General features: G+C 35.2%; 2 protein-coding genes across 5 annotated transcripts in view; one reads left to right on the top strand and one right to left on the bottom strand.

Moving 5' to 3' along the window:
- Nucleotides 1-672: 672 nt before the first annotated feature.
- Nucleotides 673-8938, bottom strand: LOC123563069 (uncharacterized). 3 transcript variants are annotated; one of them, XM_045355645.2, is made up of 4 exons: nt 8846-8938; nt 7497-7783; nt 6661-6789; nt 673-4181 (listed from the first exon to the last, which is right to left on the bottom strand). In XM_045355645.2, the coding sequence occupies exons 2-4, from the start codon at nt 7738-7740 to the stop codon at nt 3946-3948; spliced, it is 609 nt and encodes a 202-aa protein (XP_045211580.2). In that variant the 5' UTR covers nt 7741-7783; nt 8846-8938; the 3' UTR covers nt 673-3945. The 3 variants fall into 3 exon arrangements, with proteins under 3 accessions (XP_045211580.2, XP_045211582.2, XP_045211581.2); XM_045355647.2 differs by lacking the exon at nt 8846-8938 and adding an exon at nt 8643-8835; XM_045355646.2 differs by lacking the exon at nt 8846-8938 and adding an exon at nt 8145-8536.
- A 99-nt stretch (nt 8939-9037) lies between these two features.
- The window catches only part of LOC123563068 (uncharacterized), a 43066-nt gene continuing 30518 nt past the window's right edge, over nt 9038-21585 (top strand). The window contains exons 1-4 of one of the 2 annotated variants that reach the window (XM_053528363.1): nt 9038-9180; nt 12429-12631; nt 17469-17526; nt 18576-18680. In XM_053528363.1, the coding sequence (XP_053384338.1) occupies nt 12468-12631; nt 17469-17526; nt 18576-18680 (327 nt within the window). In that variant the 5' untranslated portion in view covers nt 9038-9180; nt 12429-12467. The remainder of the gene's footprint in view (nt 9181-12428; nt 12632-17468; nt 17527-18575; nt 18681-21585) is intronic. The other variant, XM_053528362.1, reaches the window with a different exon arrangement.

Raw genomic sequence — 21585 nt, 5'->3', positions numbered from 1 at the left:
GAAACATAAATATTTGAAGGAATTTAGTAGATGATCACCAAATGAACAATAATGCTGTAAAATCATTTTTGAAATCTGACAGACAGTTTCAGAGGGTCATCCACGGGATACAGTGCGGTGAAATTATTCTGAAATTGAGCCAGTTTCAGATTTTCAAGTTTTCCATAAAATTAGCCTTCGCTCCTGGTGACCATGTGTTTTTTCTCCACAAAACAGAAAAATTTGAAAGAATTTTGGTCACCCAAGGAACCTTTCTGTGAAATTATTTCAAAATCTAAGAAGACTATTTTTAAAAAAGTTCCTTAAGTTTATGGTTACCATGGCAATAATTCTATATGGCTAACGTACGAAAGGGGACCACTCAAGTAACATTCCTGTGAAGTTTGGTTGAAATCAGCATCATTGTTTAAAAAGAATTGTTCTTTAAAGAAATTATGGATGATAAATGGACAACAGACATCCAATGATCCTAAAAGCTCCCCCAATCTGCGGTTGGAAAAACATACCTTTCAAAACATGAAGGTTCTAAACAGCACCATAGAGCTTTGACATCGTAGTTAGGAAAGTATACCTCAATACTAAATTTTGATAATAATGATCATAATGATCTTGAGACTTTTGTGTAACCTGCATGTTTAAAAAGTGAAAAAAATAGTAAAGACCAAACAGTGATAAAATCATTGATCTTTTAATATCACACAGTAAAAATACGATAGTATAAAGCACAACATGAATATATTATGTAATAAATATCACATGTATAAAACATCCACAGTAAGAAGTGCTTACAAATACAACATTAAATTCATTTACGTGTAAACATGAAATCTGTATACAAAAAGAAAACTAACATTTAGGAAAGACATTTTTTATATCTTTATAACAAAAACTCCATAATAAGATACAAAGTAACAGTGTAATTACAATATAGCAATATCACTGTTATAACAGAATGATTATTTGCTGTAATTCTAAATATAATAGATGCATTAAGTTACATTTAGATAACACAGCATGCATCCAAATATAACATAAAATATAAAGAAATTTCAAAGATAAAGTATTAAAATCTGTTTATGTATGTTATTTGTAAGTTATAATGTACAAGTACAATACATTCATTTCACATCATCACTTTGAACAGAAACTAATGGGATATAGGGCCCAAGATTACTCAAGTTTGATATCTGAAATTCACACAGACTTCAAAATGCTAAATTTTCTTTTTGCACCGTCATCATGTTACATTGGCTCATATTTTAAAGAAACTGCCTGAAAGTGCATTCTATAAAAACAAACATCTGAGCCAAATTTCATTTTTATTTGTTCTTAAAAATGTTACAGCATATTTGAGCCGTGCCATGAGAAAACCAACATAATGGGTTTGCGACCAGCATGGATCCAGACCAGCCTGCGTATCTGCGCAGTCTGGTCAGGATCCATGCTGTTCGCTTTGAAAGCCTACTGCAATTAGAGAAACCGTTAGCGAACAGCATGGATCCTGACCAGACTGCACGGATGCGCAGGCTGGTCTGGATCCATGCTGGTCGCAAACCCACTATGTTGATTTTCTCATGGCATGGCTCATTTGAATATTTGCCATTCTTGAGTCTAAACTTAAGGTTTAAATTGCGAATTGTGAATACAGGCCCAGGGCTCAACAAAAATCTTTGAAAGCAAGCCGTCCTGGAGGATAAACTTTCATTTGTCTTGCTAATATACTCCTGATGCACACCAAATTAGAACAGATCAAATTTAAGAGAAGAGAATACTTTCTGGTAGCGGTATGCTGGGCAGTTCAGACTTTTCTGCAGTTTCATTTTCATTGAATTAATATCTTTTTGGTCAATAATCACATTACACTGCAGCAAGTTCCACATGTCCGTAGCTGATTCCCACTTGTATTTATGTGTGAATGAGTCTAGCCCTGGGGTAAAGACCTTATATACAGATAAATACGGTAAAGTTTTGTATTTTATAAAAAAAAAACAAAAAAAAAACTCGATCATTTTAAATTAACAGCTCATGGGGTCATGCAAAATATCAAAATTCTTGCTGAATTTCATAGCATCCATCAACATTATTAATATTAATTTTATAATGTTAAGTAATTAACAGTCTATATGATTTCCTGAATTTTGATATAATACACTAGGATGAAGATCCATATCTGGTGGACATCTCTTTGAGAGAATAAATTTTTAGCAGCTTTTTAATCTATAACAGCATACAAAAGTTCACATGAAAGCCTACTGGTAATCTTTACAGCTTTTTTAACTGGTAAAAAAGTTTATAAACCCCAAATTACTGTATGTATTTAATGGGACAATGAAATATAAAAGGTTTACAGCAATTTCTAAATATATATCAATTGCTTGAAATATACAACCCATTTCTGAGAACATGAATAGCTTACACATAAAATTGACAGTAACAAAATTAATTTAACAACAAAAATCAGACTACAGTGAAGGTAATTCAACAAAGAAATCAGACTACAGTGAAATAGTTCAACAGCAAAATTGAGAGTTGCTAAATAAATGCATGGATTCAGACTGATCAGGTAACAGCAGAGTGATTTAACAACAGTTTGACTGACAATGTAGAGGTATTCAAGGCATAAAACAACAATAAGCAAATTCAGAATAATACAAAACCCCTCTTTTTAAATATTCAGTTTCAAACTGAAATTTAAGGCAAAGGTTTGGAGTTCATTTATTAAAGGGGCATGCATCCAGATTGATGTATTTTTAAATCTTTTTATAAAATGAAATTTAGGAAATACTTTTGTTAGCAATTTCAAATTAGAGCTGTTTGTAAATTATGTATGTCCCCCTTGATGGCCTGTCTGTTGAAACTGGTAATGTATTATGCTGTGACCTTGACCTTATGACAGGGGACATCTACTGACTACAGAAGATTTGAAGTCTGGTGGCCAAATGTCCAAGCATTCTCCAGTAATTAATCAGAAACAATTTTCAATATCAAGGTCACTGTGACCCTGACCCTTGAGGTACTGACTCAAAATCAGTAAAAGTTATCTCCTAACCAATGACAATTATCCTACGCACTTTGGTCAGTTGTAAGCCCATAAAGTGCTCCAGATATTGATTTGAAACTATTTTCAATCTGGAAGTCACTGTAACCTTGACATTTGACCTAATGGAAACAATAGTAGTAACCTACTGATCAAAGGCATGCAATCATCCAATGAAGTCTGACCACAGTAGACCAAAGCATTCTCAAGTTATTGACTGAAAACCAAATGCTCTACTGACAGACAAACCAACCCATGAGCAAAATAATATATTCTTTCTTCTTTGAAATGGGGCATAATAAAAACTAAAACCGAAGTGAGTTCTAAGCAGTATTTACCTAGTGAAACTCATTTTGAAAATTTGAGACTGTCCTAAAAATCTGGAGGCATGTCCCTTTAAAAACGACTGTTTCAGGATGAAGGGTAAACAGGCAGTGTTGTCCTCGTAGTATTTGCTGAACAACTATTGCTGCACATTTGAAATACATATTTATCATTTGTATTCTATATCTATTTGCCTCTTCCAATTCCCAATTCATACCACAATATATTTCTGTTTTAAGAGGATGCAGTAACTTTTGATTCAAATCTCGGTTTTATATAAATTACATCTATTACACTAAATACTCCTTTTCTTCCATCTTGTATTCAGTAAAGCAACAAACACCCTCTTCTTCAATGGTAGCATAAAAATAATTAAAACAATGACCTCTTCTTTGAAGAGCAGCAAAAACATAACGCAAGAATTTTGGCCTCGATAAAAGTAAAAACAAAATATGCAGTGTTTATGACTGACACATAATAACATTGCTTTTGCTATCACGAATTTCAAAACAAGAATCACTGTTACAAAACATGTGTGATACAAACACAATAGCGAGTTCTCCACAGCAAAAGCACTATTTCTATCATACAGGATCTCCATATTGTGGAAGCGGAGCAGCGGCAATGGAATATTTTGGCGGAGACATTAAAACTGGCTGTGAGGTACATCTTGTGCCATCATTGAATTCTATACTGCCAGCTACACTGTTTTCATCTGATAAACGCTGTTGATTCCGTGAAAATATCACCATCTCGTAAGCTGGTGGTGGATCTTGGAAAACAGGACCATTGAGCTGATCTTGAGAGGGAGTATAAATGACTGAAAAGCAAACAGGAGTACAAAGATTAACCCTTACCCTGCTAAATTTCTATAATGAACTTGCCCATCTTTCAATTTGGACAGTATTATTTACTCTCACAAGGGGTACTTACCAAAATGATACTGACTAAATGGTGAACAGTGTAGACCATGATCAGCCTGCATGGATGTGCAGGCTGATCTTGGTCTGCACTGGTCGCAAAGGCAAAATCACTTGCCACCACCAGGCTAAAGGTTAAATAAAGTCTTTTTAACAGCACAAATTTACAACAAAATGTGAATTTTTAACAACATGAAACAAGACCATTTAGTAAATCAAATACATGCCCCACTCTTGATGGCCTATCTGAAGTAACTGGGTGAGTAATTTTCATTCTCAAGCTATGAAGTTTGATGGCAATAGTCCTAACATTCTTGCCTACCTAAAGGGGAAAGACATGGTTGTCACGGTAGCAGAAGATAAGCTATACATGCACATACTGATGTCTAATTTGACGTCACAGTGTATGTGATTTTTAATTTACAATAACTTGTTGCAATAATATTAATGGTGAGCATGAAAAATGATCTAACATGTCTGCCTGAGTAAGACAGGTGGTTTCCCGATGCTTGGGCAGCATGGATAAAAAACTTCACTAGCGCTCAGTTTTCTATTCCATGCTGTCCCTCGGGTATGGGAAAAGCCTGGTTAACACAGATACGCAAGATTGTTATGTTCTCAAGCTAACAGTATTGGTATGTACCGGTAATCAGTCTTAGACACTGAGATTTTAACCTACCATAGAATGACCCCCAAAAACATTTTATACACCTTGATCCTTTTTATCTCTAAAACTTGCAATGTACTTCAGACAATAAAATGTTTTAGAGACCAGTTTAAAATGTAACCTCCCAGTTTGCCATTCCGTCTAAAATACTAGTACTGACAGCAAGTACTGCAAAACATTCTCTTGACAAAAAAAATCTAACCTCTAACCCTTAACCTGCTAAATTTCTATAATGAACTGAACTTGCCCATCTTCCAATTTGGACAGTACCATTAACTGTTAAAAGGGGTGCGTACCAAAAAGATACTGATTGAATGGTGAACAGAGCAGAGTGGTCGCAATGGCATATGATAAGGGCTAATACAAGACAACCAAAACCTAGAATGTGTCTGTAGGACACAGGGTGTGCCCCCCACTGGTACATTTGTCACAAATAAGGGGAAATAATTCAAATGTTTGCAATCTTAATGGGGTATAGCCTCAACAAACATTTAATGAAAAGGATTCATTATTCTAGGCCATATACTTTTTGAGCTATGAGCATCACAAACAAAAAATCCACTATTCTGGCTATTTCAAGGGCCATAACTCTGTAATAAGTGCTAAGATTCTCAAGAATATGCCAAGTGTGCAAGGTCACATTATGATAAAGACTCAAGCAAGGTTTCATGAATTTACATCAAATATTTTTTAAGCTAGGCACATAAATAGGTGAAAATGTGCATTTTTTGACTATTTCAGGGGCCATAACTTAAAAAATAGGGGAAGGAGCCAGCCAAAAAATAAGAGGTGTGCAAGTTTATATCATGATAAAGACTCATGCAAGTTATTATCCATTTATATCATATACTTTTTAACTAAGTGCGTCACAAGGTGAAAATGTGCATTTTTGACTATTTCAGGGGCCATAACTCTGAAAATAGGGAGCGGAGGCAGACAAAAAATAGGTGCGCAAGTTCATATCATAATAAAGACTCATGCAAGGTTTAATCAATTTATATGTAATACTTTTTGAGTTAGGTGTGTCACAAGGTGAAAATGTGCATTTTTGACTATTTCAGGGGCCACAACTCTGAAAATAGGGGGCGGCGGCAGACAAAAAATAGGAGGTGCGCAAGTTCATATCATAATTAATAAAGACTCGTGCAAGGTTTAATCAATTTATATGTAATACTTTGTGAGTAAGGCGCGTCACAAGGTGAAAATGTGTATTTTTTACTATTTCCGGGGCCATAACTCTGGATACAGGGGGCAGAGCCAGATGAAAAATAGGAGGTGCACAAGTTCATATCATGATAAAGACTCATGCAAGGTTTAATTAATTTATATTGTAATACTTTTTGAGCTAGGCGCGCCACAAGGCAAAAATGTGCTTTTTTGACTTTTTCAGGGGCCATAACTCTGGAAATAGGGGGCGGACCAGATGAAAAATAGGAGGTGCGCAAGTTCATATCGTGATTAAGACTCATGCAAGGTTTTATAAATTTATATCAAATACTTTTTGAGCTAGGCATGTCACATGGTGAAAATGTGCACTTTTGACTATTTCAGCATGTTCAGGGGCCATAACTCTGGAAATAGGGGGCGGAGCACAATAAAACACACTGGACTGGTTAAATAGTGAATAATGGATACCTTAACCCATCTATGTCTAAGCCGTTTGCCTTATAATGAGACTGAATTGTGATTTAAGAGAAAATATTTATACTGACTTGAACAAGCATAAGGACAAGCATCAGGATGATGGTGTCGATTCAGCTGACCTTCACCAGTTCTCATTTTTCGTGATAGTAACATCTTTCCCAGGATTCCTGTCCCAACAAGGATTATCAACCCACACACTGAAATAAAGTCAAGAAGTGGATTATTAACTCACACACTGAAATAAAGACAAAAACATTAACTGCCCCGGACTCAAATACAGTCAAGAAGAAGATTATCAACATGCAGACTTAAATAACGGCAAAAATAAATGCCCATCAACTGAAAAAAGGCACAACTAGGATTATCAGCTCACAGACTGAAATAAAGTTAAGTAAAGATTTATCAGATTGTTGACTGAAACGAAGTCAGGAAGAGGATTTCAAACCCACTAGCAATGCAGTAGGTATTTCAACAACAACATGATGTAAGTTTTCTCTATAGTTGTTTCTCGCATTAACGTTTCGGCTAACGCCTTCATAAAGATAACTCACATTGTTCTTGACTAGGATAATCAACCTGCAGACTGAAATACATTTGTTCAGACAAGGATTCGTTTACTGTAAATTTTGTGGGCAAGATGTATCAATATGGGACTTCAGTCACTGAGTTGTTTAAGTCTATGATTTGGAACTACTTGCTATCACCACTGTTGGTCAATGTAGAACTCAAAGTTAAAATGTGTGTCAACTATCCAGCTAAGTAATGGAAGGCAAGCAGTTCTACCAAACTACCTGTTTGTGCCTGAAAATATCTTAAATAAACAATTATGAAAATATATTTCTTCATTTGTATCTTCTAACAATACAGCAAGTAATTATAAAGTGCAATGACTGCCAAAACTTACCCATTCCTAGTACACATAACATTACTGTAATGGATGTGTCACCTTTGACAGCATTCCCAATAAATACACTTCCCAATATCAACATGATCACTCCTAGACTTGCTGCACAAATAAACCCAATGAGCATTTGTCTCCACAGTCTCCGACCTCCAGGCACACCAAGTTTTCCTTCATTTCTAAGTCTTTGACCATGCTCAATGCATGTCTGAGTGTGCGCTCTTTCTGACAAGTTTGGTGAAGCCATAACTTTTCTATTTGAATGGTAGGAACATCATTGTTGTATCATTCTGTAAAATGAATTTATATGTTCTGGTTTGATGATGCTATGATATGTAAATTGTTACCGTTTTAGTCAGGTGCTCTGTAAACAAATACTACATTCAACAATGCAAATCATAACTAGTAGGTCTGTCAAAGTAAACAAATGTAAATTAATGTCCTTAAACAGAAATGATGTCACAACTTTTCAGAGATTGCAGCACAATAAAAAAGTTCCAGTTTAGTTTTGTCATTTGAAGGGTAACATTGTTTTTCCTGTAAAATAGCTTTTTTATGAATTGATAAATAATATACTGTAAGTAATGAACAGCAACTATACAGTATTTGATTTTTAACAAACTTTACATAAACAATATATATTCAACATACAATTGTTAGTTGTCATTAACAGCACAAGAGTCATCAGTCGTGAGATGTTGCCAGATGAGTTTTGCCAGAAAGGGTAATTTCACTAAGAACGCAAGCTAGTGTCTGTGGTTTGTTGCAGCATGGTCACACTTAGTCTATGTAAGACCATTATTTTGGTCTTTCGAGTGTTTGACGCGAGTGGGGATATATATTGCCCAAATGAAAAAATTATCTCAATATTTCCGAGATCGCGTCAAATTTGTTGGACTACACTCCCTTTAACAGAGAAGGGCTTTCGTTACCTTACTCATATGGCTTATTAGGAAGGCTATTTTCTGATTTGATATATATAGTTACCACCTCAAAGTTCTAACTATATATTATATCTATATACACTATAGACAGTGACCAGTTGCTGTTCTGCCCCCAAATGTCCAATTAACCGGACAAAGGGCATATTTCACACCAATCACCATACACAGTCTTATCAACATTTCTTGTCTACGATATATAGTTTACCTTTCCGAACACTCTCAGCTCGTCTAGACATACATGCATTAGCTATTACAGTCTACATAATTCGGATAAGATCTTATCCGAATATTAAAACAACTGTTGCATAAATGTTAACGAGTTCATGTAATCAACATGTAATATATATAACTCGACTCTCTTATGACAAGAGTTTGACAATTAAATTCTTTTGTCTACAAAAGCATTACCGATCTCACGAAAATGTTAAATATGTGACTGAATTACTCAGCTCCAATAATCGATGTTGACATTTTGGCGGGGGTCAACTTGACTGGTTCTCCGGGCCTAACTAAAAATAGTAAGATCTTTTCAGAAATGTGCTAATACAATGTATAATGTAATAGATCTATCTAAACTGTCAATACATTGAACTAAGATAAACATTGAAATCTAATTTTCAATATTTACCCACATTTTGTACATGTGTGAATACGGAATTTTTTAACACACCAAATTTTGGGTAACCAGTCAAATTTGGCGGGAATATTTGAGATTTGACAGGCACATACGCCTTCGTGACAAGGTAATATTTTATATAAATACAGAGTAAAATTAAGTGAAAAATAATAATAATATACAGTTGATTTAAAGATTAAGTTCATCAGCTTTTGGTGAACTCGTGGATTTATTCAAAACATAACCAGCTAGCTGATCAGATAATAATAATTTGCACTAATTTTAGCACAAGAAGTTTAAAATTACTTTTATAGTTATTTGTTTTAGCAAAAAGATTTCAGCTCAAGAGATGTTTATATGGTGTCGCAAATCTCTAAGCTTAATGGATGCGACCATCAGAAAATAAATATAGTGGCGGTTAAGTTATGATAGCCAGAACTACTTTTGTTCACTGAGTTTTCAAAAGGATACATGCCAGATTTTTAAATTGAAGTATGACATATTTTATGATCTGATATTTTATAGTTGTCATCCCTCTAATGGAGACAGAGGCTGAGACAGAGGTGGAGACAGCGACAGTCAAAAGTTATCACGCTGTCGCGAAACGTCTTATTATTTGGACAAGTCTGTTTTGTCAATTGCTATTTTCCCAGTAAACACCTGACGTCGTACCGACGTTGGTTAGACTAACCAACGTCATAACCACGACGTCTAATAGACGTCAGACTTAGACGTCGGAATTAGTTTGGATAGAAAGTCTGTTTAAATGTTTTCATTTATGAAATTAACTGGTGTAATTTTGCTATAATAGTTTAAAGATAGTTATGCCTGAACATGCGCTTATAAATAATAGGTCATTCGCACATCAAACATTATCATTAATTATGTTACAAAATCGCATGAGATTGTCTATTTTCGGAAACGGATATCTTTTTTACCAGTTTAAAACTGTTCAGGAAAAAACTGCATTCTATACACATGTATAAATTATTCTAAATTCACCTACACATGTTGTTTATTAGTCATGCTTTCGCGAGATAAGCCTGCATCGGTTTACACAAGTCTTCCGGTAATTTGATATTTGTGGGATAAGATAGAGCAAGTTTATAAATACTTTACACAAAGGGATCCGCAACGTGAGTAGCAGGTTTTTGTAAGTTGTACTTAGTTTAATAGTTATTCTTTTTAATGTTACGTATATTCTTTCAAAGATTGATACATTATGTTTATTACTTTTAAAAAATCAATTGCGTTTAACATAAAACTTCATTACATTTTATGAGGTTATAGAGATTTCTTTTAGAATTTAAAATGTAACATGTTTGTTTTGCACGTAGCAATTATATGTAATAGTTATAGTATGTGTGAGAGTGTGTTACCAGGATATATCAGAGCTAGGGGTACATCGAGGGTATTTTTCTCTGCACATATCGTCGAGGCCGGTAGGCCGAGACAGATATGTGAAGAGAAAAATACCGAGACCAAAAAGGGCCATAATTCTTGCAAAAAGCAATACAGAGTTATGGTACTTGTTGTGTGGAGTCAGCTTTTAATGGCAAATAACAGCTCTGAGTTTTAAAACAATAGCTTTGACTGCTAAGGAGAAAAGTTGACCTAAATGCAAAACTTAATCAAGAAATCTAATTTTCTAAGTTCAAAAGGGGCCATAATTCTTGCAAAAAGCGGGATGGATTTAATTTTTCTTGCTGTACAGAGTCAACTTTAATATGATGGTGAACAAAGTGTTGCAAGTTTCAAAGCAATAGCTTTGATAGTTTAGGAGAAAACTTTACCTAAACATAAAACGTAACTAAGAAATCTGGTATTTTCTAAGTCCAAATGGGATAGAGTTATGTTTCTTGCTGTACAGGGTCAGCTTATGATGGTGAACAAGTGTTGCAAGTTTCAAAGCAATAGCTTTGATAGTTTAGGAGAAAAGTTTACCTAAACATAAAACTTAACCAAGAAATCTGGTATTTTCTAAGTCCAAACGGGGCCATAATTCTTGCAAAAAGCAGGATGGAGTTATGTTTCAAGATTGCTGTACAGGGTCAGCTATTGATGGTGAACAAGAGTTGCAAGTTTCAAAGCAATAGCTTTGATAGTTTAGGAGAAAAGCTGACCAGACAATATGTTGCATGATACATGACCAATGCTTGGTGGTCAAAAGTCAAGGTCACTATTGAAATAAAAATAAAAATAATTTTTGTTCCTTAGCTTCTGAATGTCTAGAATCATTTATATAAGCTAGAAGGGACATATTATGTTATGACAGCAGGGCACTCATTTGGCCTTTTTGGGACCAAATATGGGCCCCATTCCCCTCATAAAATAATATGTTTTTTTCCCCTTTCTCAGAAGAAAATTCCCCTTATAATAGGTCGTTTGACACAACTCGTGACAACTAGATATGAACTCTCTTTTAAGTTATATTATAGTTCCTCCAAGAAAAGTTACAGCTGCAGTATAGTTACATTAGTTAGAAATGATTGACAACAGTATTAATAAGTGTGAAAAGTAGTAACATCATATATGGCTAAAAACTTGCCCTTTTTGTCTTAAAACAACGAAACATTCCCCGTCCTGAGGGTATGGGTACCTGTCTCCAAAAGTTATCTAGTGCCCTGCTGACACCAGTGTCCGTGCGTCCGTCCATTAGCAATTTTGTGTCCGCTCTGTAACTCTTGAACCCCTTGAAGGATTTCGATGAAACTTGACACAAATGTTCACTACATCGAGGCGACATGCAAAATGCCCCAGAATTCCAGCGCTGAATTTCAAAATTTTCCAGGGGGGCATGCCCCCTGACCCCTGGCTGGTCAGCTACTTTTCTATTTCAGCCTGTTCAACAAAAACTTATTGGCAACCCTGTGTATATATATATATGTTAACGGCCAGCATCCACAAAAATCACATCAAATTATTTAGTGTATAAAGACACATGTTTGTCATAGTGAGGGTTCGGTCGGACACCTTCTGAGAAAATTTGCTGGATCCGAGTATGATACAGATCACCAAAATAGCTCAGTGGTAGTGTCTGCTTTGAGTGTTGGAGGTTGGGGTTCGATGTGACCAAAGACTTGAAAAATTGTCAGTATATTTGGAACACTTGTGTTAAGCAAATTTAATTTAATGGGTGTTAGATTTATTGATGGGCCACATAATAGACTGTCATATAAATCTTTTACCTTAAAGGGTGACCTTGACCATTGCACAACAGGCTTTGGATGTTACGCATCATTTTTGTTATGGGGAGCTTGATATAATTTGATTTTGTAGCTTCTGGACTGAGTCTTGGTCAGCAGCCATCATCTGGTTATATGTCTGACCAAGTAGTTTGGGAAAAGAAAAATTAAATATAATTCACTTTTCTAGGTTGTAAACTTAATGTACCAGCAACAAGCTAGCTGAAGAATGGCCTCAAGGGATGAATCACACATGCAAGGTTATGAAGCCTTATTTGAAGAAGACCTTGAGAGGAAATATGTATGTACAGTGTGTCTACTTGTGATGAAACATGCAGTGCAGACATCATGTGGACACAGATTCTGTGAAGCATGTATATGCAGAGTTGCAAAGTGAGTAAGAAAAGTTTCAGTGATACTGTGAAATCATTTAATTTCATCCCCACGAAATTTCGTGGTTTTGGTCAAAACTGCTGTTTCATGGGGACGTAAATTCGTGGATTTTCAATTTTTGAAAGAAAAAAAATCATAATTTCCACAGGAAAAGATCTAGTATATCATTTTGTTCTTATATGAGAAACCTACACGTGTCAAACAGCACTACCATGGTTACCTGCATGATTGCACCTTCGAAACATTTAAAGCCTTCCATAAATACTAAACTGACCCCATAAATTGCTTTGAAATACACAGTACAAGTCCCTAGGAGCGAAATATTTCAAATATCCCCGGCGATTTCAGCTGCCAAACGAAGTGATAAAAACCAGGAACACGTCCGCTATCCGGAATGAAATCACCAGGGAATACTGAAATATTTCGCTCGTAGAGACTTGTACTGTGTTTTTCAAAGCAATTTATGGGGTCAGTTTAGTATTTATGGAAGGCTTTAAATGTTTCGAAGGTGCAATCATGCAGGTAGCGGCTGCAAGTGTATAAACTCCGATTTTGAAATGTTCTACAAGTTTGCTGAGTAGCTTCCCATAGCGTTACGCTCGCATAGTTCACCTTTTCAGTGTATATGATACTGTGACCGGATTTTTTGTCATCGATTTTTTTTTTCATTTGACTAACATATAAAAGGTTAATTGTGTGAAAAAAAGGGATTTTTATATTAAACAAAAAAATAAACACTGGACCCGTGAATGTGCACTGGTATTGCCAAAGAAAACAGACTATGTACATTCTGTAATAGACAAGAAATAGGGGATGAACCACATCTTTTAAGCATGATTATTTTGTAATGACAGACAAACTTATATCCTTCATAATACTTTTAAGAACCCTAATTTGGCGAATTATCAAAAGCCAATGTGTAGCACTGATAAAAACAACTTAGTTAAATTAGCCCAATTTATTAAATTAATATTAAATGCTGAAATCATAACGAACCATCTTCCTTATATATGTCAGCTGCAACTGAAATCTTTTAGACACTCCATTGTTAATATATTGTATTCCATGATTATCCTGAATTATTATTGTTATATGCAAATTACTGTAATTTGTGAATACAGTACACTTAAATGATCCAGGGTAGCCTGGAATAGAATCAATTGCAAAATCTTTATGTAATTTTGTTCTTGACATGTTTAGTCATATTTGTTGTTTTATGTTTGTATTCTCTTATGCCCTTTTCAAGGGCCATGAGATCAAATAAATCTTTGAATCTTTGGTTTTGTTCTGAAGCATATCTATGTTTATCGTTGATGGAGCTACGGCCTAGATCGGACCGCTGTGATGTCTTTTTTGGCGACATTGAGTACATTTATTCATTGTGTTTTACGGCGCACAAACACAGTATAAACGGGCATAATTTGTTTGTTGGGACTTAATTTCTTGGTTGAGCTGAACCACAAAATACACGAAAACTAATCCCCCACGAATAATAATGATTTCACAGTACACAGTGTCACTGTTGTTAATTAGGCTAAATAAAATAATATGTGTGGTTCCGGTTTCCCGACTGACCCTATTTTTTCCCGCCGACCCTAACTATTTTATTGTTGTAAAAAAAAAAAATCGGTTCAGTTCCGGTTTTTGACCTGCGAAAAATCGAGAAAAACTCTTATTTGATCGGCACAGAAAATGTCCCATGCATCGGCTTGACCCGCGGAAATTTTCTTTGAAGCGTCTCGAGTTTGAAAGTTCTGCCTCTTGTCATTCAAAATCCCGTTGAATTTCAATATTGTTCGCCGCCACAAGTAGGCGGAACGTCGTATATTAATTAGCTACTGACAGATGTCAATCACGCCATGCACCGACTGACACTTAGTCTATCTCGTGGTTTGTATTTAGTACAATAATGCCCGTCATTATCAAAGGTGTTTATTGATCAATGTGTAAAAGTTTATTGATAAACAATGCGAAGAGCAGCCTATTATCGTGTTTGTACCACTTGTTAATTAGCAGTATAACCTACTGTAGATTATCGATAATTTACATCTATTTTGTGGGCATCAAGTTTTTACAACTTTAAGTAAACAGATTACAACAGTCGGCCCTTCGGATTTCACCTGGAGGCGATAATAAGGAGAAGTGGCCGACTTTACAGCAACTATGTAGGATGATCCTTGGTGTCATTGAGAGAAAAAATGTCTCGGCCCGGTCTTTGCTTTGTTGTCACCAGAAACTTTCGCCAACTGATCCAAAATAGCGCCAGATTTTGTGGCAACCGGCAGCGCGACCCCTGCCTACCCGATCGGCCGTTACGATCTATAACAAATCATTTTGGCCCAATAAAAATGCTTTGAATAAGCAGAAAGTATAAGTATTGAATAGAAATGAAATTGAAAACAAGTATTTTATCAAGAATTTAATTAATGCTTTCTTTTGTTTTCCATATTTGTCACCTGTTTTTGCGATCGTAATTTTCGGATATTTCTGTCATTTTTTTACGAGATTTTCTAGTGCAATCTAAATAAAAAGTCTGCATTTAAGAAAAATGTGACAACTGTTGCGAAAGCATCTCTTATTTTGAAGCATTTTTAGAAAATAAAAGCATGCAAAGGCACCAAACTCCACCCACGGTATAAAGTCACTCTTCAAGAAAATATTAGGCTATAAAACTTTACCATGATGATAAAATATATGTAAAATTTACCTTTTTAGCTCACCTGAGCCAAAGGCTCATGGTGAGCTTTTGTGACCGCTCAATGTCCGTCGTCCGTTATGTGTTTTGTGTCGTTCGTCGTGTGTCGTCCGTCCGTCAACATTTTCGAAAAAAATCTTCTTCTTGTTAACCACTGGACTGAATTACACCAAACTTCTTAGGAATGATCCTTAGGTGGCCCCCTTTCAAAATTATTCAAAGATTTGAATTCCATGCAGAACTCTGGTTGCCATGGCAACCGAAAGGCAAAATTAAAAAAATCTTCTTGTCCAAAACCACATGGCCTAGGGCTTTAATATCTGGTGTGTAGCATCATCTAGTGGTCCTCTACCAAAATTGTTCAAATTATCCCCCTAGGGTCAAATATGGCCCTGCCCCGGGGGTCACATGGTTTATTTAGACTTATATAGGGAAAACTTTGAAAATCTTCTTGTACAAAACCACACCGCCTAGGGCTTTGATATTTGGTGTATAATATCATCTAGTGGTCCACTACCAAGATTGTTCAAATTATCCCCCTAGGGTCAAATATGGCCCCGCCCCGGGGCTCCCAAGTTTTGCATAGACTTATATAGGAAAAAAAGTTTAAAAATCTTCTTGTCTGAAACCACAACACTTAGACCTTTGATATTTGGTTTGTAGCATTGTTTTATGGTCCTCAACCAAAATTGTTCAAATTGTACCCCTGGGATGAAAAGAGGCCCTGCCCTGGGGGTCCCAAGTTTTATATAGACTTATTTAGGAAAAAACGTTAAAAATCTTCTTGTCTGAAACCATACGACCTAGGCTTTTGATATTTGGTATGGTGCATTGTCTTGTAGTCCTCTACCAAAATTGTTCAAATTATGCCCCTGGGTTAAAAGAGGCCCTGCCCTGGGGTCACTTAGTTATTATGTGAGTTATATATGAAAAAGTACTTAAAATATCATTTGATCCTATTTTTAAGACTGTTTAATTATAATTACCTGATGACCCCAAGTAATATGATGTCACTTGACTGTGACCTTGACCTACTGACCTACTTTCTTGTTTTTTTAAGATACAGCCTTGGAATTTTGATGACATACACAGTTTTGCTCACCAATCGTAAAACTGAATTTCATTGACCATGAATGTGACCTGCTGACTTTTGTTATATTTTATTATCAGTTTGACATTAGAAACATGTAGCTCATATTATTCAGGTGAGCGATCCAGGGTCATCGTGATCCTCTTGTCCAATTTGCAACTTTAAATTGGATTTATAGTCTACTATCAGATGTAACATCATGATCGAAACTTGTGATCCTATGTGTATTATTTTAATATAAATATATATATATAGTTTGAACTGTTGATTACAAAATTACAGATTACATCAGATGAAGGCCTGTCCCTGAAAATTTTATCAGAGTGACCTTTTTCCTGGCCTGTGTTTTGGACTTCGTAATATTCAGAATGCATAAATAAACTATTTATATATCTGCTACTTTGACTTGTGTTCCTGGGTACTTTTCTAACCTGAATCCCCAGGTCCTCTGATGGTTAATATTTTTCACATGGCAAACGTTCACTTTGCAAGCTATAATTACTGTGAACATAAAATCAAAAGAACGAAGGAAATATACAGAGCAATATAGTAGCAAGTAAATTTCATGAAAAGAAGGTTAACATGCTGTGCACAGGGAGTGATTAATAACCAAAGGGTACATAAAAAGCACCTGTATGTACTGATACATCATTGTTTCAATACTTAAAAAAAAAAAAAAAAAAAAAAAATATCCCTACCTACCTACCCTATTTTTTTTGGCCGTGTTACAGGAACCACACATTTTTTTTTGGCCTTAGTTTAAATTCATGTTGATTTGTAGTGTTTGTTGTAAAGAAGTAAATATGCTACTAAGTAAGCATCCAGCCAGTTTTTACAAATATTAAGGCTTAAACACTCTTATTTGTAGTCTAGATCTACATGAAACTTGGTCAGAATGTTTACATTTATGGAATCTATGATAATGTGTGTTTACAATCATATCAAGTCAGCTGGTTTACTCAGATGAGTGATACATAATCTGCATGGCTCTCTTTCTCTGCATAATTATTGCAGAGATATTGAACAGGCATTGTTTTTTCATTTACTTTCAGTGAATCTGGAATGTGTAAATGCCCAGTTGACAATACCTGGTTTGACTTGTACTGTGATGTAAGTAGATGTTTTTTGGCTCTCACTGCTATCATGCATTGACATTAGGCCTAAAAAAATTATTTGTTTCCAGTAACATGCCTCCAAAAAAATAGGGTAAGTAGGTAGGAAATATTTTTAATGAAGAAACAGCAGCAAAAAGTATAAAAAAAATAGCAAAAATATCGGGGAAAAAATCCCAATGACATAAAAACATTTAGGGTTGCAGCAAATTTTTAGGGTAAGTAGGGATACCGGAAACAATTTTTGTTAGGCCTTATGTTGAAATGAATAATTTGTTTCTCTATATATAACTTTTGAATACCTTTACTGTGTGAAAGAAATACACATTTTTAATTGAAATGGAGGTCAAAAGGGTAAAGATAAACAAAAAGTTCTCCCTGTAAGGTGCATGTATTTCTCCTTTTCAGTAAAATATAGGTCAAATTAGAAACTGGATCATGAATCTGGTGTATAAACTAGGTCAGGTTAGCAAAGCTGGGCCTTATGGCCCTTTTACTTACCAGATAATTATGTCTCCCACCACACAGTGGCGCGGGAGACATATTGATTTACTCCTGTCTGTGTGTGTGTGTCACAAAGCTTGTCCACACTCTAAGTCGAACATTTCTCATCCGATCTTCACCAAACTTGAACAAAACGTGTTTGCCAATAAGTGCTCGGCAAAGTTCGATAACTAGTCAAATCGGCCCAGCCACTTCAGAATTATGGCCCTTGTATTACCAAAAAACGCTCAGATTTCTTGCGCATTTTTGACACCAAAAGGACCCCTATACTAGTAATAGGGGTCCTTTTGGTGTCAAAAATGTGCATGTGCTCTAGTAGTATAGGAGTCCTTTTGGAGTCCTTTATGTGCATGTGCTCTAAATAAACAGTATATAAAGACTGACTTACTATTTAGATGATTAGGCAGTTGTGGAAGACATGCGCTTTTCTCAAAAGCAGCTCTAGTTTATTATATGTTAAACCTGGTGAAATGTATGTCATTATGGTATCAATTTCAAGTTTGAAATTGTAGTCTTTTGAAATTGGATGAGCTTGTTTTTCAGTTATTTCCTGATGTTGCTTTTCAAAGGGAAATTCTGTCACTGAAAGTGAAATGTAAGCATCACCATAAAGGTTGTACCTGGACTGGGGAACTGAGGGATCTTGAAGTATGTTTTTAGCTCAATTATTTAAAAAATTTAAGCTAACCTGTTCTGGGCGAGCTAACTATTTAACAGTATATGTTGATGGTGCAGTGTCATTTATTGTGAATAATTATGTTAGAGAACACTCTTTTTGCCCAATTGTAATGAAACATGATTAGAATATTTGCATAAAAAATATTTTATACATATTTTTATGCATCTCTTAGCCCAAAACTAGATTAAGCATAAGAACCATAATTCAATTGTGTAAGGTTTTAGAATTGTTCCCCTTTTATACTTTTCACTTTTTGCAAAATTAATTAAAGTTCTTTGAAGAGATTTTAATGTATCTTAATAAATCTGTACTGTACAAGATTCATAACTCTGCCTAGAATAAGGTTAGAATTATCTGCCTTTTTAGCTCGACTTTTCGAAGAAAATGTAGAGCTATTGCACTCGCCCTGGTGTCGGCGTCGCCGTTGGTTAAAGTTTTTGATAAAGTCAAATATCTCTGTTACTATCAAAGTCTATATTCAAAGATATTGACTTGAAACTTAAAACAGTTATTAACTATCAAAGTCTGCACCAGAAGAAACAGTCCCTGTAACTCTGATTTGAATTTTGACAGAGTTATGCCCCTTTTTAACTTAGAATTTTCTGTTAAAGTTTTTGATAAAGTCAAATATCTCTGTTACTATCAAAGCTATTGACTTGAAACTTGAAATAGTTATCTACTATCAAAGTCTACACCAGGAGAAACAATCCCCATAACTCTGGTTTGAATTTTGACAGAGTTATGCCCCTTTTTAACTTAGATTTTCGGTTAAAGTTTCTGATAAAGTCAAATATCTCTGTTACTATCAAAGCTATTGACTTGAAACTTAAAATAGTTATTAACTATCAAAGTGTACACTTGGAGAAACAATCCCCATAACTTTGGTTTGAATGTTGTCAGAGTTATGCCCCTTTTTAACTTAGAATGTTTGTTTAAAGTTTTATAAAGTTTTTACTGGCAAAGCTCTAATTTTGAGTCAAACACTGAGAAAAGTTGAGCGCGCTGTCTTACAGACAGCTCTTATTAATTGCACTTATTTCAGAAACTTTTCATCCTTTGAAGGAAGTTTATATAATTTTAGACAGTGATAGTTTTCGAACAGTTATAGAACAGTCATGAACAGTTTTAGAATTATCTCCCTTTTTAGCTCACCTGTCACATAGTGACAAGGTGAGCTTTTGTGATCACCCTTCGTCCGTCGTCAGTCCGTCCGTGCGTCCGTGCGTCAACAATTTCGTGTCTGCACGATAGTGGTTTCATTTATGATTTTATTTTAACCAAACTTGCACACAACTTGTATCACCATAAGATCTCGGTTCCTTTCTTGAACTGGCCAGATCCCATTATGGGTTCCAGAGTTATGGCCCCTGGAAGGGCCAAAATTAGCTATTTTGACCTTCTCTGCACAATAGCAGCTTTATTTATGATTTGATTTTTACCAAACTGGCACACAACTTGTATCACCATAAGATCTTGGTTCCTTTCTTGAACTGGCCAGATTCCATTATGCGTTCCAGAGTTATGGCCCCTGAAAGGGCCAAAATTAGCTATTTTGACCTTGTCTGCACAATAGCAGCTTTATTTATGATTTGATTTTTACCAAACTGGCACACAACTTGTATCACCATAAGATCTTGGTTCCTTTCTTGAACTGGCCAGATTCCATTATGCGTTCCAGAGTTATGGCCCCTGAAAGGGCCAAAATTAGCTATTTTGACCTTGTCTGCACAATAGCAGCTTCATTTATGATTTGAATTTAATAAAACTTGCACAGAACTTGTGTCACCATAAGATCTCGGTTCCTTTCTTGAACCGGCCAGATCCTGTAATGGGTTCCAGAGTTATGGCCCCTGAAAGGGCCAAAATTAGCTATTTTGACCTTGTCTGCACAATAGCAACTTCATTTATGTTATGATTTTAACCAAACTTGCACACAACTTGTATCACCACAAGATCTTGGTTCCTTTCTTGAACTGGCCAGATTCCCTCATGGGTTCCAGAGTTATGGCCCCTTAAAGGTCCAAAATTGGCTATTTTGGCTTTTGCAGCCATATAGAGACTTCATTTATGGTTTTATTTGATACAAACTTCCAAAATATCTATAACAACAATAAATCTTGGATTCCATGACAAATCAGATCCAATCGTAGGTTCCAGAGTTATTTTATATCTTGATTACCTCCCCTGATTGTAATCAAAATGGATTTATATCAATAAGTACTTATAGGACTTATTTGAAATTTCATTATTGTCATTAGTTGGACTGAGCCAATCAGGGTAGATAACTATGGACTGATTTTCTGTCAAATTACCTCCCTTTATTTCAAATTAAAATGGGTATAGTTCCATAACTAATGAAGATACTGATCTGAAATTTCATTTATGTCAACAGATTTATTTGGCAGATCCTTCTTTTGTTCACTTACAATATTTTTTTTATAATTACTTCCCTTTTACATTACTATAAATAGCTTATTTTTAGTAACTTTTTTATTATTGGCCGTAGGGAAAAACCGAGACCACTTTTCTGTGGTACAACATGGATGGTACCTCCAATTTTTAGGTGTATTTTGACATATCTGTACCTTGTAAGAATTTTTTTTTCTTTTTGGTTAAATTTCTTCCCTTTGTTGTTCCTGTCCTTTGGACTTAGATATTTTTTCTGAGGACCTTCTTGTCCTCAAGTGCAATGATAACAGGTGAGCGATATAGGGCCATCATGGGCCTCTTGTTTACTGAACTTTTTAATCTGTTTTACATTTAAGACAATAGTTTTACCTCCAAAGATGGAATTTAATATAATTTTGATATAATGATGAAACGCACTTACTGGAAATATAGGCCATACAAAGTTAACTATGTAGGTCACACAAA

Source organism: Mercenaria mercenaria, chromosome 2 (assembly GCF_021730395.1).
Source record: "Mercenaria mercenaria strain notata chromosome 2, MADL_Memer_1, whole genome shotgun sequence".
In the NCBI taxonomy this organism is placed as follows: Eukaryota; Metazoa; Mollusca; class Bivalvia; order Venerida; family Veneridae; genus Mercenaria; species Mercenaria mercenaria.
Note: the sequence above shows the minus strand (reverse complement) of the source record. Positions and strands in the feature narration are given on the sequence as shown.